This window comes from Exophiala xenobiotica (genome assembly GCF_000835505.1).
Source record: "Exophiala xenobiotica strain CBS 118157 unplaced genomic scaffold supercont1.2, whole genome shotgun sequence".
Lineage (NCBI taxonomy): Eukaryota > Fungi > Ascomycota > Eurotiomycetes > Chaetothyriales > Herpotrichiellaceae > Exophiala > Exophiala xenobiotica.
The window spans coordinates 2333608-2349779 of NW_013562493.1; the positions used below are offsets into that span (position 1 = coordinate 2333608).

General features: G+C 51.1%; 4 protein-coding genes across 4 annotated transcripts; 2 read left to right on the plus strand and 2 right to left on the minus strand.

Moving 5' to 3' along the window:
• Positions 1 to 477: 477 nt before the first annotated feature.
• On the minus strand, positions 478 to 883 carry PV05_03067 (uncharacterized protein; the record flags this gene model as incomplete). Its single annotated transcript, XM_013463689.1, has 2 exons — positions 478 to 758; positions 829 to 883. 2 exons carry the CDS (start codon positions 881 to 883, stop codon positions 478 to 480), a joined length of 336 nt encoding a protein of 111 aa, XP_013319143.1.
• A 1492-nt stretch (positions 884 to 2375) lies between these two features.
• Positions 2376 to 4376, plus strand: PV05_03068 (uncharacterized protein; the record flags this gene model as incomplete). The annotated part of the gene is made up of 2 exons (XM_013463690.1): positions 2376 to 2762; positions 2943 to 4376. 2 exons carry the CDS (start codon positions 2376 to 2378, stop codon positions 4374 to 4376), a joined length of 1821 nt encoding a protein of 606 aa, XP_013319144.1.
• A 2866-nt stretch (positions 4377 to 7242) lies between these two features.
• Positions 7243 to 10239, plus strand: PV05_03069 (uncharacterized protein; the record flags this gene model as incomplete). Its single annotated transcript, XM_013463691.1, has 3 exons — positions 7243 to 7604; positions 7654 to 8924; positions 8975 to 10239. The coding sequence occupies 3 exons, from the start codon at positions 7243 to 7245 to the stop codon at positions 10237 to 10239; spliced, it is 2898 nt and encodes a 965-aa protein (XP_013319145.1).
• A 504-nt stretch (positions 10240 to 10743) lies between these two features.
• Positions 10744 to 14538, minus strand: PV05_03070 (uncharacterized protein; the record flags this gene model as incomplete). The annotated part of the gene is made up of 5 exons (XM_013463692.1): positions 10744 to 11901; positions 13375 to 13640; positions 13721 to 14289; positions 14341 to 14361; positions 14417 to 14538. The coding sequence occupies 5 exons, from the start codon at positions 14536 to 14538 to the stop codon at positions 10744 to 10746; spliced, it is 2136 nt and encodes a 711-aa protein (XP_013319146.1).
• Positions 14539 to 16172: the final 1634 nt, after the last annotated feature.

A 16172-nucleotide genomic window follows, 5' to 3' on the forward strand; every position in this document is an offset into this window, starting at 1 on the left:
GTGGAAGAGGTTGTCGTGGAAGAGGTTGTCCTGGAAGAGGTTGTCGTGGAAGAGGTTGTCGTGGAAGAGGTTGTCCTGGAAGAGGTCGTTGTTGATAAAGTGGATGAGGATACAATTGTCGTAGTGGTGCTGATACCGGAAGATAGAGAGGAACTAGTAGTTGACGATGAAGCTGTAGTCGAGGGAGAAGTCGAGACAGTCGATGATGACGAGGAAGATGTCGGCACCGAGGAGGTTGTCGTCGAGGAGGAGCTAGGGGTGGCTGTCGTTGTAGATAGCTGAGACGTTGATAATGACGATGCAGAGGTCGATGAAGTTGTTTGTAATGACGAAGACGAAGTCGTCGACGACAGTGAGTGCGACGAAGAAGAGGGTGACGTAGTCCGGGACGAGGAAGATGAGGAGGAAGCTGTTGATGATGAAGGTAAGGTCGAGGACGATAGAGTTGTTGAAGAGGAAGCCGTCGATGATAATGTACTAGATGAAGAAGAGGAAGTTGATAAAGTGGTCTGTGGCGAGGAAGTAGTTGTTGAAGACGACGTCGTCGATGTAGTCGTCTGTGACGAGGATGATGATGAGGAGGAGGATGAGGAGGAGGAAGAGGAAGACGATGTTCTCGATGTTGTCGTCTGTGTTGATGAAGAAGAAGATGATGAAGAAGATGATGAAGAAGACGATGAAGAAGGCGATGAAGAAGTTGATGATGCGCTCGATGTCGTCGTCTGTGACGAAGACGAGGAAGCTGTTGACGACGATATCTGTGATGACGAAGAGCTTGAAGACGACGATGAGCTCGATGCCGATCCAGCAGCCGAGCAAGTTCCATACGATGGTTGACAGCCTGGAGCTGCGCAATAGTCACTTGTGGAACCACAAAATCCATAGCGCGAACAGCATGGAAGCGAGCTAGGACAAATGTATGCGTTGGGTCCTCCGCAAGTGTTATCTGGACTCGTAGGGCCAACTGTACAGGTCCCATACGTTGCCTGGCATCCGGTACCACAATAGTCAGTGGTGCTGCCACACCAACCGTACTTCGAGCAACAAGGCATGGAGGACGGGCAGGTGTAGCCATTCGTGCCACCGCAAGAATTATCAGGGCTGGTTGCTCTTGCCAGCAGTGGCGGGAAACGGCCATTACCAGGATGGGCCAGTGTAAATGAAGGACCCAACAGAAGTACAGCAACGAGTGGCAAGAACATCATCTTGGCAATGCCCCAATGGGAGCAATAGCTGCAATCTGTTCAGCTGGGAACGAAGGTGAAGGCGCTGTGGCGCGAGGAAAGAAAGACTCAGGACACACAAAGGACCTGCAACACAACTTGCTGGCCATGGAAAGATTCTGGTGCGGATATATAGATGAGACCGCTGCCAACCTGACGAGAGTTGGTAATGATGGTCAGCAAATTTCCCATCCTCCCCTTGAGTCTCAGCACATTGCCTTCGAATCAGGGGTAGCGATGCTTCGGAACCCATGGTGGACTAAACGAAATAGCAAAATGAGGCGTCAATAGTTTGCGGGACGACAATCAATAAGTTGGCTCAAGGAGGTCGAAGTCGCAAGGCAAGATGGCATCCAAGCAATGCTGGACAGAATCAAGCCAGGGGGCGAGAGGATAGCCAAAAAGAACGGATTCGCTTATGCTTGACTGACTTGCGTCCTCGTATTTCTGACAACGCGCGCGCCTGACCTGCAGAGCGTTGAGGATTATCGTGTTCGCTTGCGCACCTAAAGTCCTCATTGGGTGTTGTCCCTGGGGAGGCGTTGTGTGCATCCTGGGGCAGAGCTCCATGAGTGTTCAGGTCTGAGAGGTGCAAGTCGTGTACAAGCGATCTCCTAAAGTAGGCTGCTTACATGGGTCTGCCGTACAGAGAACACGAGCTGGGCCGAGGAACTTCTGATGTCCATTACCCCAGATGACTCGGAAGCTTATTACGTTGTAGGTTGAGTGGAGACGGTGGAGTACCTCAGTGCCAAGGAATTAAGTCCTTGGTACATACTTGGCATTTGACATCGCTAGAGTTGTTGTCTGACAATACCATACGTTAAGTGGAATTACCGTACAGCTTGATACAGCCACATTCTGTCATGGAGCTTCTGGCTTGGTACAAGGCTTAGTGTACCATATCATTACCTTTGCCATGCTTGGTTCTTTGGCTCGAGCTCGGCCCCCATTAGGTTCTGGTCTCTGGGCCAGTCGTATTTTACCTCCAGAACGTCTCGCTCACAAAACATATGCCATGATTGTCCAAACCAACCGTAGCATTATACTCCCGTGCAAGGCTTCCCAGCCAAAGTTATACATTGCAGCGAGCTGCAGCAGAAACTCAGAGGCTAGACTTGCGCCTCGGCTTGGCAGGTCGCGGATGGTGTGATGGAAGCATGTGAAGAGAAGAAATCACAACCGATCAATGGCGATCAGATGTCTCCGTTTGTCCAAATGCAAGCAATGGAGACTTTCCAAAGCGCAACTAGAACGTTCAGCCACTGCTGGTTCAGTGGGGCTCCAGAAGTCGATGCATACCCCTTTCAGGTCTGGCGAGGGATGCTCCTCGTTGCCTTCGAGCGTCTGAGCATGGGACGGACAGAGGTGTTTTTCGTTTCCGGCGAAAATGTTTCTGCTGCTGCTGAAGCACAATCTGTTCAGCTCCGTTCAGCTGCAACATTCTCTGTTCCGAGTTACGAACAGGGTCCCGGTCTCGATGCGAAGATGCTGCCGTCATTTTACAGGATTGGCGCCACAAGTACCTTTTCATCGCCGGTAAGCATTCAAGAAATGCTGACAGGGCTCTGCTCACCTCGGCCATCCTCGTCGATATAAGTCCTCCTTGCCGGTGTATGTTCCCCGTCCAAGCAAGCATTTGCTTCTCTCCATAGCACAGTCTTCTTTTCCAAGCCCTTCTTTCAAAACATGCTTCTCCAGCATTCTTTGCCAAGCCAGATAGCTGCCCTGAAGGATGTGCAGAGCTTGAGCTGTGGTTCTTCCGAGTATCAAATTGAGGAGCGAGATGCCTTGGCGGACATTCCGAAGCAATCTCTGAACCATGAGGCTTCTTTCCCTTTCGACCGAGTGCGACCTCAGGATGTCTGGAGTTCGTTCTCCGACTCGTTGACGGCAGACACACCGCCGCCAGAAACCTACTTCAGCAGCCCTCCGCCAACACCATCCATCCCAGTCGATGGCAATGAACCAGCACTGGTGGCTGTGATGGGTGTTGGATATGTTGGCATCCAACTCGTCACAGCCTTTGCGGAACACTACAGGGTCATCGCATATGACATCTCTGAAAAGAGGATCAACACTGTTGCTCAGACGCTGAGGGATTTTCCATCCGTCCATTGTACCACCGATCCAGCCCAGCTAGCTGATGCGAGCCACTTCCTGATTGCTGTCCCAACAATCCTTCACCCAGACAAACGAATCGACACATCTCATCTACGAACTGCAGTCTACACTGTGGGACTCTATGCCCGACCCAAAGCTACCATTGTCATTGAATCCTCAGTTGCGGTCGGCATGACACGCCGACTCCTCACGGATCTTATGGTCGCCCGGGGTCTACGAGGCGGTATGTCACCCGAGCGCGTGGATCCGGGTCGTGCTATTCCCCGTTTCACAGACATCCCCAAAATTCTTTCCGGCCTCGACGACATAAGCTGCGGCTCCCTTGACAGCATTATACGTCTCTACTCCAAAGTCTTCGCCTCTGTCGTCCCGGTATCGAGCCCTGAAGTTGCAGAAATGACCAAACTGTACGAGAACTGCCAACGTATGGTCTGTATCGCTTATGCGAACGAAATGGCGGATGCCTGCACTGCGCATGGTATCAACCCTTACGAGGTCTGCAACGCGGCGGCTACCAAGCCATTTGGGTACTTGCCGTACACGCCGGGACTGGGCGTCGGCGGCCATTGCATCCCTGTCAATCCATACTACCTGTTGAGCAACGGCGCCTTTCCTGTCCTACAACTTGCCACAGAGCGTATGTGGTCTCGTCCCTCCCGGTTGTGCGACGAGTTCATGGAAACTTTCCTCAAGTCCAAGACCGAGGGAGAATTCTCGAAGGTTGCCCCTCGCATCCTCGTCGTAGGTGTGGGCTTCAAGCGTGGGCAATCTGGCATTTCGCACTCCCCAGCCGTCTCGCTAATCCAGCGTCTCCTGGATCAATGGGAAGCACATGTAACCTTCGTTGATCCTTTGGTCAAGGAACAGGATCTGCCTTATGTGCCACGGCTCGATGAGAATACAGAATGGAATAAGGAAATGCTGGAAAGGTTTGACATAATCGTTGTCGCATTGAAGCAGGTGTCTTTGGACTTTGGAGTGTTGGAAGAGCTCGAGGGAGGGGTACAGGTGGTAAATTATTGTCCATGATTCTGCAAGATGTTCGCTGAATTCTCTACACTATGGGAGTTCAGGATGTTTGTCCTTCTCTCTCCACACGATGACGGTCTGTCAAATAATGCTTAATGCACGGGGCGGTATAAAACGAGCAGTACTAGTATGGCGACGATTAAGGGGTCATTCTCCAATACTGGAGGCAAATGTTATTGTTTGGACTTGCTTGGTGTATGACTTGCTACGTGCTGATACTGTATTGTGCATGCTTGACTTGAGGGATATTCAGCATCCGAATCAAGGCACCCGTTCACAGCCTCTGAAGGTCATGGATCGCCACAATGATGGTCCTTCTTCTGCATTTCGCCTCCTGAAAGCAAAGCACGGCATCATCAGGATTACCCTTAAGCACCAGTGATTCTGGCCAGCTCATACTGGCTGAGTGGCAAAATATCCAGATAGGAAGTGCAAAATTGTGGTAAACAGCGTCACCAAGCTATGCCATCCACGTCCAAACAATCTTCAACGTGGCCCTCCTCTACGGTCCCCTTCAGCCAGCCACGGCGGGGACTTCACATCGGCGATGTAGTCATGTTGTCTACCACTTCCGTTATGTTGCACTGGTGGGCGAAACGAATACGGGCAGACATCAGAGTGCAAATCCGGCCAGGCGTGCCTCGCAACCCTGCGACACCAGCCAGGTTGTTTTGCCACTATCGTTTCTTGTTTTGACTAGGACGGCACGTATGGCCAGGGTTGGCGGCGCTGAATTTGAAATTCCATTCAGGTCAGCAGAAACCACTATTGAAGGCAATATGTCGTATGATACGAAGAGCATGGGGCAATCAAGGGGCAACAGTTCGGGGGTTCCAGGCCATTACCATCAGCTCCCCTCTATGGGCTCAATGGAGAAGGGTTCACACCATCGTGACGGTTCCACTACCTTGAAAGGTTCTCATGGAGGCATGCTGGCTGAATTCACGAAGCGAACTTGGGTTCGAAGAGAAGAAATGTCTCAGGCTTGCAGCAAGAGTACTCGTCAGGTTTCAGCGATGGCAAGCCTCAGGCGCATCTGGAACAGACAAAAGGACGTCTGAGCCGTGCGTATACCATATTTGTTTTTCAATAGTGCAGAAGGAGGTACCAGGGCCGGCAGGCGATGTCCAGCATGAAGCGCCAAGCACGTGTTGAGAGGTTTGTTCCAGCTCTTGTTTGCATTTGGGGCTTGCAAGCCGGTCGCCCTTACTGGCTGGCCCTCAAGGACAGCCAGAAATTGTAGTCCAGAGGGGTCCTGCCGCAATAGTTGTAGAGCTAGATCAGTTGTTTGGGCGAGTAATGTATGGACCACCTCTAGATGAAGCATGATGTTGGCTTCCCCACAAAATAAATTTAGTCCCCAGATCGCTACCGTCCTTTGTCATACCGTATGCAGCTAGTCGGGCGGGAGGAAGCAAAGACAGGGAGGGTTTCCGTCTCGCGTGTGCCTGGCCTGCACATGGCGCGCACTGACATTGGTCTGTGTGCACCCATGTCCCCGGGTCCTGCATGACACCGATGTAGCGAAAATACGAGAGAATATTTGGCCCACTCACTCTTCGCTTGATGTACCTACCTGTACCATCCACTGCACAGAGACTAGCGCGTTACATACAGCTACGACGCTTAATCATGCTTTTGTTGCTGTATCAAGTATGTATTCTGCACTCGGTACATTGTATTGCTTGTCATGTAACTTAATACACTTCCAGGTTCTGTACCACGTATTGTACTTCAGGCGACTCCTAACAGGCGTTTACCGCTAGTACAACCCTGGCACCTGGAATGCTTCGGAAGCCAAATCAGATTTTCAGCGTCTAGATCACACCATCTCCATGGCTTCCTCAACCTCGCACCGACTTCGGCACTGGACACTGTTGGCCACCACTAAAGCCAGCCATGATCTCCTCGTGGACTCGTATGTGGACGAGAGCCTCACACTCGGACAATACGCGAGGAGAAACTAGTAGTTCTTGGCTAGACTCCATGGCTACCTGGACTCCCGGAATGCAAGAGCACGTAATGTCTGCTGGGGCTCTCAGGAACGGTGAGTACAGCTGTAGGGTTGGGAAGCCATGGAGGTCTGGCCTTTCGCAACATTTCTCTTTGCGGACCATGGAGTACGGCGGTAGTCTCAGCATGGCGTTCTCCTCTCAAGCCTTTGCTATAGTCTTTGGACCAAACGGCATGAGGGTGGATGTTACCCCATAGCTGTGTTGTCCTCAAAGCAACTAACACATCGGTGGGTCTCGGAGCATGGCTTGAGAGAACCATGGCAGCAACCTAGATTTGATGCCCTGTGGCCGACAGTCTGTTTTCAGCTCCAGAGATTGATTCCAAGAATGGACGGATTGTGTCGAAAGTGGTCGTTCTAGCCTCTCCACATCCTTTCTAGTACTAAGACGAGGCTCAATTCTTCAAAAGTCCTCTCGTGAGCGAATATCATACGCACCAAGGAGCCGTTCTGTAGACCTCCAATACATGCCCTTCGTTCGGCATTCGATCCTTGCATAGAAATCTTTTGAGTCGATCTATCAGTCGCATTGAACATGGAGCACTCAGAGACAAGCAGCGTTGAGGGTCGCGACAATGACGGTGTGCCCAATGCTCCAAGTAGGTTCTTTCCAGTCCGAAAATTTCCAGAGATCGGAGTATGCAAACGGGTTAACTTTTCGCGCCAGGTACGAGTCAGGATATAGGCACCAAGATAGTTGGGGACGAGGCATCGCCGGTTGGACATCCAGCGGGTTCGTCGTCACCGGAACCGCAGAATCCACCATCGTTTGAGTCACCTACCAAACTCGGCATCGCACCACGACGTCCGTCACAGGTTTACGGTGTCAGAATCCCAAGGAAGCTTACCAAAATGCCCCGAGGAGGACGACTAAAGGAAGTGGGATTGGAACCCCCAAAGCCTCCTACTCCCCCTGCCACCGAAAGTTCTTCAAGTGATGCGGCTTCAAGTAGCAGTGGCAGGAGTGCAACTCATTCAGATGGCGGCCATGCTACAAATGCGCCGAGCGGGCAACGTCCTACGGCATTGCCAAATTATCCGACTGTGCAGGATCTGCCCCCACCCGAGGAGACATCGCCCCAAAAAATGGGGAGGTACGTATCACAAGTGCCTGTGGAGCCCAGATATAATGCGGAAGAAGAACTGAAGACGGCCGGCAAAGGGAGAGTCGGACGAGAGAGAATATACCTGATTGCTGCTGTAGTGTGCGTCAAGTGAGTGTCTGAAATCCAAAGAACTAGAGACTTTCTCCTGACATAACAGCTTTATGTTCATCTTTGCGACTTGGAAGTGGCCGATGTATTACTACATCTATCTGCCATTCATCACCATCACCGTCTTCTTGAACTCCGTCATGGTCTGCTCTCTTGTGCTGAACGGCATACGATTCCGCATCTGGAAACCAAAGAAACTGATACCAGCAAAGCCCGAGGATCTCGTGTACCTCTTGCCATGTTACAACGAAACGCCGGAAGAGCTCACAAAGTCATTGGACTCATTGGTAGACCAAGTCAACATCGATCAGCACAAGAAGGCTGTCATCATTATTGTAGATGGTCGAGTCCGAGGGCCTGGCATGGAGAAGACAAGCGGCGAATTCCTCCTGGATGACTTGCTACTCGATCGTAAATCACGGCACTATATCAAGAACGCGTATATCACCTGGACGCATGAACAGATGGATGTGGAAGCCCAACAAGGCACGTACCGAGGACTTCCCTACTACTGTATTGTCAAACAGCAGAATCAAGGCAAACGCGATAGTCTCATCGTCTTGCGGTCTTTTCTCTACAAGTATAATCTTCGCCATGAAAAGCCGAAAGTCATCTTCAGTCCTAGCTTCTTCGGAGAAATGGCTTCCTTTCTAGCATCCGACGCTGGAATTACACATGCCGACTGCCTTATTGGCATGGACGGCGATACCATCTTCGAGGCCACCTGTGTTTCTGAGCTGCTAAAAGAAAGTCGTTACCCTAATACCATCGGCGTCTGCGGATACGTCTCGGTTGACTTCACAGGCAGTCAGTGGGGGTTGTGGAATTTGTACCAATCAGCAGAATACACCATCTCGCAGGGTCTCCGCCGTCTACATCAATCCATGGTGACAAACAAAGTCTCATGCTTACCAGGATGTTGTCAACTGCTCAAGGTCTGCGAAACCACCTGTGGAGACAAAATCCTCATGGATCTCTTTGGATACTGTCCGAAGCCAACTGACAGTTTGCTGAAACATACACGAGCAACGGCCAGCGAAGATCGTAATCACGTCTGTCTCATGCTTTCCGCATTTCCCAAGGCTCAGACTCGACAAGCTCTTAGAGCACGCGCATATACCGATGTGCCTCATTCATGGTCCGTTTTTCTATCGCAAAGACGACGCTGGACACTTGGAGCTACATCTAACGACCTATTCCTCGTTTTTGCCCCTGGGATTTATTGGTTCGAGCGTATCCTTGCAATCGCCAATTGCCTCGTCTGGTTCATCAACATCTTCGTCTTTGCATCTCTCGGTGCGCTGATTGCAGCCATCCTCTGTATGTCTAGCCACTCCGCCAGACATTTCCACCGCTGACAAGCCTCACAGTCGTCGAAGGATGGGTTATCCTTTGTTTCGCGTCAATCATGCTAGTACCAGTCACGTATTACATTTGCATCGTTTTCTGGCTTCCTCGGACGCTTCGTGAAAGAGTTCAGTACGCCATTGGCTGTGTGATGTATGTCTGTGGCGGACCCTTCATCAATATCATGGTTCTCTTCTACGCCCTCTATTACGTCGACTCCTTTGGCTGGGGCAAGACCCGCAAAGTCGTCGCTGAAGCCACAGTTCGGGAAAAGGTCGCCGTTCCCGTTGACGAGGAGAAAGAGATCGGGTTACGGAGCATTGGGCGCCCACGCCCCCGGCACGACACTGTGGTCATTTTCGGCTGCAACCCGTACGCTATGCAGTTGCTGAAAACCTGCGCGCAGCACTATCGTACCATTGTCTTTGATCCTTCAGAAGAGTCCGCAGATACGACTCGTGATTATTTCTCCGGTACTGAGAACTACAGCGTCAAGATCACATCAGATGAAGAAGAGCTAGCACGCGCCAACGTCTACCTGATCACGTCACCTTTCCTTGCCTCTCCAACGGAGTCGCGTCAAGGACCGACAAACCTGCAACAGGCTGTGGAGATTGTCTCCCGCCATGTTAAGCCAGGCAAGATTGTTATGATCGAGACAGCTGCCTCGGTGGGCACGACTCGAAATTTACTCAAGCAATTCGAGTACCGTGGCGTGCTTACTGGTTACTCGCCGGCCCCTTCGGTCACTTCCATGAAACGCGATTTCGCCGACGGAACCAAGATGGTCTCGGTCCTCGACGCCAAGAACATGCATTTGATTGAGCGATTCTACCAACGCATCTTTGCGAAGACAGTAGCTCTTCCCAGTCCTGAAGCAGCTGAGATGTTCCATCTGCTGGAGGTTGCTCTACAGCACTCCCAAGGCATAGTGGAAACAAAACTCGAGGGCCGTCCCGATGCGGTGGAGTTACAATCCAATCTTCGTCGCATCTCGTCTTTGTGGAAAGAGTTCATCATCGAGGCAGAGAGCGGTCTTGACGTTATGCCTCCTCACTCGACAGAGGATTCTAACGTCATAGACAAGGGGAAAGCAGTCGAAGACTTGGACCAAGATCTTGAGATCACATCTGTGGAAAGCAAACGCTCCCGCCGCCACCACCGCCACCAGGTGGATTCGGGCTACGGATCAGTAGCATCATTCACTGAGCAGCGAGGGTTTCAGAAGAGTTGTCAGCTAGGAGAGGCGATGAATCAACAGCCGTCGATGCCTATGGAGGTACAGTGAACACAACTGATGTGTGTTACACCTAGGCTGGCAATCGTTCACGGGGAAAAGTCACATTTCTTTTAGGCGTGAGAACGGACTTGGGATGCTGCGTTGCCCTAGCCTCCAGTGGCTGAAGGCTTCTATGGTTTTTGTTCATAATATCTAATACTTTGGAACGTAGACACTCCTTGTCTCGACTGAAATGCCGGCCAAAATGAGCCTAAAATGATTCAATTATATTATCATGCGTCCGCTAAGTATACTCTCTCTCGTTCCAAGTTGTGCTAGTGTCGGCTGAGCAGTTTCTTATAGTTGCAGATCCTACATGGCTTGTCTCTTACGGGGCCTCTTACTGACTTGCAACTAGAGCAAGGCCACCATCGTGTTTCATTATCAATGAGACGAGGTGTCAGACATTTACAAGTGTCATTTACGGAAGGATTGTCAAGGTATCGGTAGTAAATGATTTCATTGCATTCGCTGCGCAGCTATAACTAGTATTGTTTATTGTGAGACAGATCCTTACACGTTAACAAAAGACACACTCGCCAGCATCAGTCCCAGAATACACATGAGTATCCATTCGGGGTTTCTCATCGTCCTGGCAGCCTTGGAAATCAAGACGGGAAACCCTGCTGTTGGTACGCTATCCACAGCACAGACACGGTGACAGTGGCTTGATCGCTTTCCAAGAAAGTTGATGTTGCGTCGAAGCTTCTTGCCATTACCATCTAGTTTGTAACCATCATCTGGTCCTGACTTGTTGAAGACCATGTCGATCCACTGGATGTCGAGATACGCGGCAGACCCAAGGCTCATGTTCCCAGACCAATCGCCACCGTTGCTCCATAGGTTGAGCACGAGATAGCTGGGTAGGCGAGGGACCCCGTACTCCTTGTCCAAGAGCCACTGACCGTCAGCATACCAGGAGCTCATGTTTGGCGTCCAGTCTAGACGATGCGTAACCCAGTCGGTCCAGACAATAGGGGCTGGAAGTTCAACCTCGGAGCTGGCTCCAGGGACATCCCACCCATCGCTACCGACTGAGGGTTGATTGGTATACCGGATGCGATTGGGCGGGTCACGGGTCAAGATCTCAATGTCGGATTCCTGGCTGTCGTTGAGGTAGGTGAACATGCCAGCGACGACACCTGTGGCACCACGGACGCGAGCATGGAAGCGAATGGAGGCGTGCAGGAGATTACGCTGTAGGCCTTCCAGTTCGGCGGTGGAAGTAAAGTGCTTGGCACGGTAGGAACGCAGTGTAAGGTGTGAGGTGGACGACTCCTCAGGATTGCGTAGAATGAAGACATTTTGAGGCGACATTTGCACAGTCACTGGATAGTTCGGGCCTTCGCGCTCATGGCCCCAGTTCTGGATCTTCCAGTCCTTAGCGAAGGCGGTAGAGTTGAGGTATCCTTGCTGCCCAGGTTCATCGCCGTTCGACTGAGGGCTTGTGACATTAGCAGGTTCATGATCGTAGATGCTGTCGGTGCCAACGTCTCGGAAGTCGTAGAAGCGATGATATTGGAAGAACGCTGACGAACGGCCATTGGTGACATAGCAATCACATTCAGGTGAATTGTCGTGCAGGCTCCTGGCAAAGACCGGGGTGGCGAGCTTGTCGAGCACTGAGCCAAAACCCAAGAGCACTAGGGAGAGCCTCGATGACTGGACCATCTGGCGGCTTCTGAGCACCCAGTGCGGAAGACTGGTGATAGTAGGGAACGTAACAGTGAAGGACAAAAGGGTGGCTCCAGACCTGGAGGGGATGGATCGGATCCCTCAAGGAAGAGTTCTATCCTCTGGGTAAGGGTCAGAGCGCTCAGTGAGAGTTGTACCCTCTAGGCATGGGCTTCCGTTGGTTGATCATGAGTTGAGATGATCTCAGGGCCCAACAGAATGCTTTGGGCTCGTGCAAAGCTGCTTGATGGCTGCGCTTTGGAGGCGGAAAAGATGGAAATGCGCATCCACAGCTCAGCTGTATGTCTCAGCCACCGGGTACCTGTTTAGAGACAGTCAGAAGCATTCGCTTGCAAGCATATCTTGAGTACATGTCATCCAGAAAAAATAGCAAGGATGAATAAATTACCGGGACGAAGGTACATGTGGCGTGAAATGAAGCTAGTAGTCAAGAATTTGGTACGAGGAAAGCCAAGACACAACAAGCGAACGCCAGCAGGTGTGTCTCAGTCACAGCGGAATTATTACCTGAAAACTGAACGTAAACTGTTTGCAGGGAGGAAGCACCGAGCACGAACAAGACACGAAAACGCAGGAACGGGCAGGGAAGGAGGAATAACGGCCGATCGGGATGGGAGGATGATGAATACGAGGGGGAATAACAGGCGAGTACGTGGATGATCGCATGGACCAAAGAACCTGGAGATGGGATGGAGGAGTGGATCGGTGGGTCGGTGGGTCACTGCTACCCTGTGGGTGACCCTGGTTGCGGGGGAAAGAGCCTCAGTGAGCTCGAACGCCACCGATCATGGCCCCAGAAGAAAGATCGTACCAGCCACGAGGATGACGAGCTGAGGTGGCTTCTTCGCCAAGAGCGTGAGCCATTGTCTGGGCCCAGAGAAAGGTCTAATGCCGATAGAACAAGAGTGCTACCTCCTCCTCTTTCAGCTACGCAGGGGGGACTACCAATAGATGGATGTATCCACGTGGCAATCGAGCCAATACCAGGACTCCATCTACGGGGCTCGAAATGTGTTGGTACCAACACTTTGGTCGGCTCAGCATCTGCTGCTGCCGATCGGCTTGTTCCCCCCCGGAATCTGGCCACGGACGCTCCGAGAGGGGCATTGAGCATTGACACTAGAACGTACCGTGCGGCCTCGTGGCTCTCTGGGTGAAATGTTGGAAAGAGTTTCAAGTAATGGCTCTCTAGACAAGCGCTTTGACTTGGTGATGAGACAAGACACATTATATTATGCAAAGTGATAACACACTAAATCCACCGTCACTGTCTTCACTGCTCCGTCGCGTTTTATAACAGCAGCTTCAGTCCATATAGCACCAACAATGCGGAAGATAGAGAGTAGAGCGAAGGATGAGTTGACACAGCCAGAGATGTGCTTTTGAGGGATTTCTAATGTATACGTGTTCAGTACACTGAACACCATCACAGGTTATTTCTGGACTTACCAGAGCAGCCGCTGGAGGAGCTCCTCCAGCAGTTCGATACCAGTTTTCGGGCGGATCACCCAAACATTCTCCAACCGTCACAGATGTGCCGTAGTTCAGAAATTTCATATAGTCAAGCATATAATTGGTTAGGTTGTAGGATGTCTGGTAGAGGATGTCGTGGTTGATCGCAACTGTGTTGATGGATAAGTTCTTCGCCAGCTCCATCTGTTCGACGAAACTGTCTTTTGCCGTTTGAATCAACGTAGGATCATCGTACAGATAGTCTGGCTCGGAGCAAAAATGTAAGTGCATGTTCGAGTATGAGAGCAAGGGATCATAGCAGGAGCTACCAGAGCAGACGAACCATGCGTGACGAGTGTATAGAGAGTGATGTGGTATCCCATCTTCTTCATAATGGCCTGGCAGGTGGAATTGCATTCAGAGTACGGTGGGCGCATATACGTCGGAAAGAAACCGAGGATGTTCCTGAATGCCATCTCGTTGTAATGCATCTGGTTGATCATGTGTTCCTCGCTCATCTCGGTCAGATTTTGGTGTGTCCAGGTATGACTCGCTATCTGATGGCCATCAGCATGCATTCGGCGAATCAGGGCTGGATAGCCCGTTTCCTCGACGTCCATCTGGCCTTTTCCGAGGTTGTTTCCGGTGATGAAAAAGGTCGCCTTTGCATTGTAACTGGCAAGGACGTCTAAAAGATGCCAGGTGAAGTTGTAAGGACCGTCGTCGAAGGTCAATGCGATATGATCGCTGGAAACGCACTGGGATATACCAACGCCTCCATAAGAGACGTTGCCAACCAAGGGGCGCTCGATGTGCATGGTCTCGGTCCCAAGGGGCTTTTGGTTCGCATCACAACCGTCGCTGTAACCAAGCTGGCAAGCTGGCCCCGAACAATAGTGATAACCCTTCCCACTGTAGCCTCGATCAGTATTCTGCCGTTCTCAACCTCGACCCAAGACTGACCAGTTACCACCTATCGAGCAGCTTTACAAACTCTGTCAGCATACGTATCGTCAACAACTGTTTGGACAGTTCTCACCAATACCCTGGATCACAGTATCCCACACCAGGGCCACATTTCTTTGCTGTAGGTGACGGTGGGTTTTTCCATTTTCGAGGCACAAGAGAGTGTTTCACTTGATCCTGTGCAGGCCCGAACATAGGGGCTCGAGGTGTTGTCTGAATTGGTTGTAGATTGGCGAGAACATCCCTGCCTCCAAGAATCTTGAGGGGTGCTACTTTTGCTTGTGTCTGTTGTTCAAGTGTTAAGAGGATGAGGCAGGTGATCACACAACGGAGCTTCATTTCTTCGTGTGTATACTTGACAACTGGCTACAGCGTGGCTTACTATCGGGATGCTTGTTCCTCACACGATATAATTTCGAAATATCTTGTTAGAAGTTCAGGCAGCGTTATTTACCGGCCTTTCGCAACTACAACTCAATGCACTCCACTTCAGCTCGTGGTCTAGAACTTACGCCCGGAAACGTAGTTTGGTGGATCTACCTAATCTGGACTGAACGTGTTCAGACGAAGAGGTCCTCCATGCTCAGACCTAGTTCAGTAAATGGTACACCCAACACAAGCCAAAAGCGTCCAACCGCATGGAATTACATCCAGATTCATCGTCCCCAGTTCTATCCTTAGAACAGCAGTGGATTGACACAATACTATGCTTTCACGTTTCGTCGGAAAGTGATCAAGGTCAAGTACTTTGGAACGTGCTAAGACAAAATTGGGGCGTTGCAGAGATATGCCGAGCCCAGTCCTTTGCCGAGTTCCGTCCAGCATTTTCTGGTACAGACCAAAAGCGGCATACAGCGGCTGGTTGAACGTTCTGTGGCTTGTGACGATCCACAAACGCTTCAACCAATAAAGCTTTCCAACGTGGGGGACAAGGGTAGGCATAGCCAAGGTGTCCACGCTGTTCCGCTGAAAATCGCATGACAGCCTTCTTTGTATTGGGCGAGTATTGGTATCGAGCCAAAAATACACAGTACCTAGGTATTGTCAGATGGTCTAGGGAGTACCCTCGTCTAGTATCTCACGTCAATCGCCTGGGAGGCTACAGCATCCGTGCGCTAACAACTAGCTTCTCCATACCACCATCTCGTTCGCTAATGTTTGAGCCTCTCGGCTAGCACATTGATTCCTCGTGGATCAACCTCCTAACCAGTGACCACATCTTGCCAAGGCTGATGTTCCTGGTTAGGAAAGTTCAGTACGTCAAGTTTTTCTTGGGTGCGGCAGGGATTGAGCGCCCGAGTTGGTAGTGATCCATGCTTTCCGCAGTTTTGTACGAAGCCATTCGCAATCACGCAGTGACACTTTCCCTTACAGGTAGGTGGGGGGCGTCTCGATGATCGAATATTCGCCTCAGTGTGCATTCGTGGCAGGCATCGCTTCTGTGATGTGCAGCCTTGGTGCAGGATCACCTGTCATTTTGCTTCGCTGGAAGCTTAACGGCATTTTGACATTATGATGAGGATTGCTTGGGGTTACCCAAGTGTCGAGCCGTCTTCTTTTCCAATATCCACTGTGGAGATGTGGAATTGTGAATTGTAGCTAGCTTGTGTTGGGTATTGCGGGGTGAGTACATGGCTCACGGCGAGACAGCTGCGCACAGCCATGACGTCTCCAGAGTATGCCTGCGCAGGGTAAGAGGGTTTCTTGTCTCGCTCTCCCCGGCGCGAAGTGTCTGAGCGCACACATGGACTTGTCCAGGTCTGGTCATATTGTTGGTGTCATGAATGGTGTAGAGGCCACACAAATTCAAGATGCTACGTGTGCTGGCT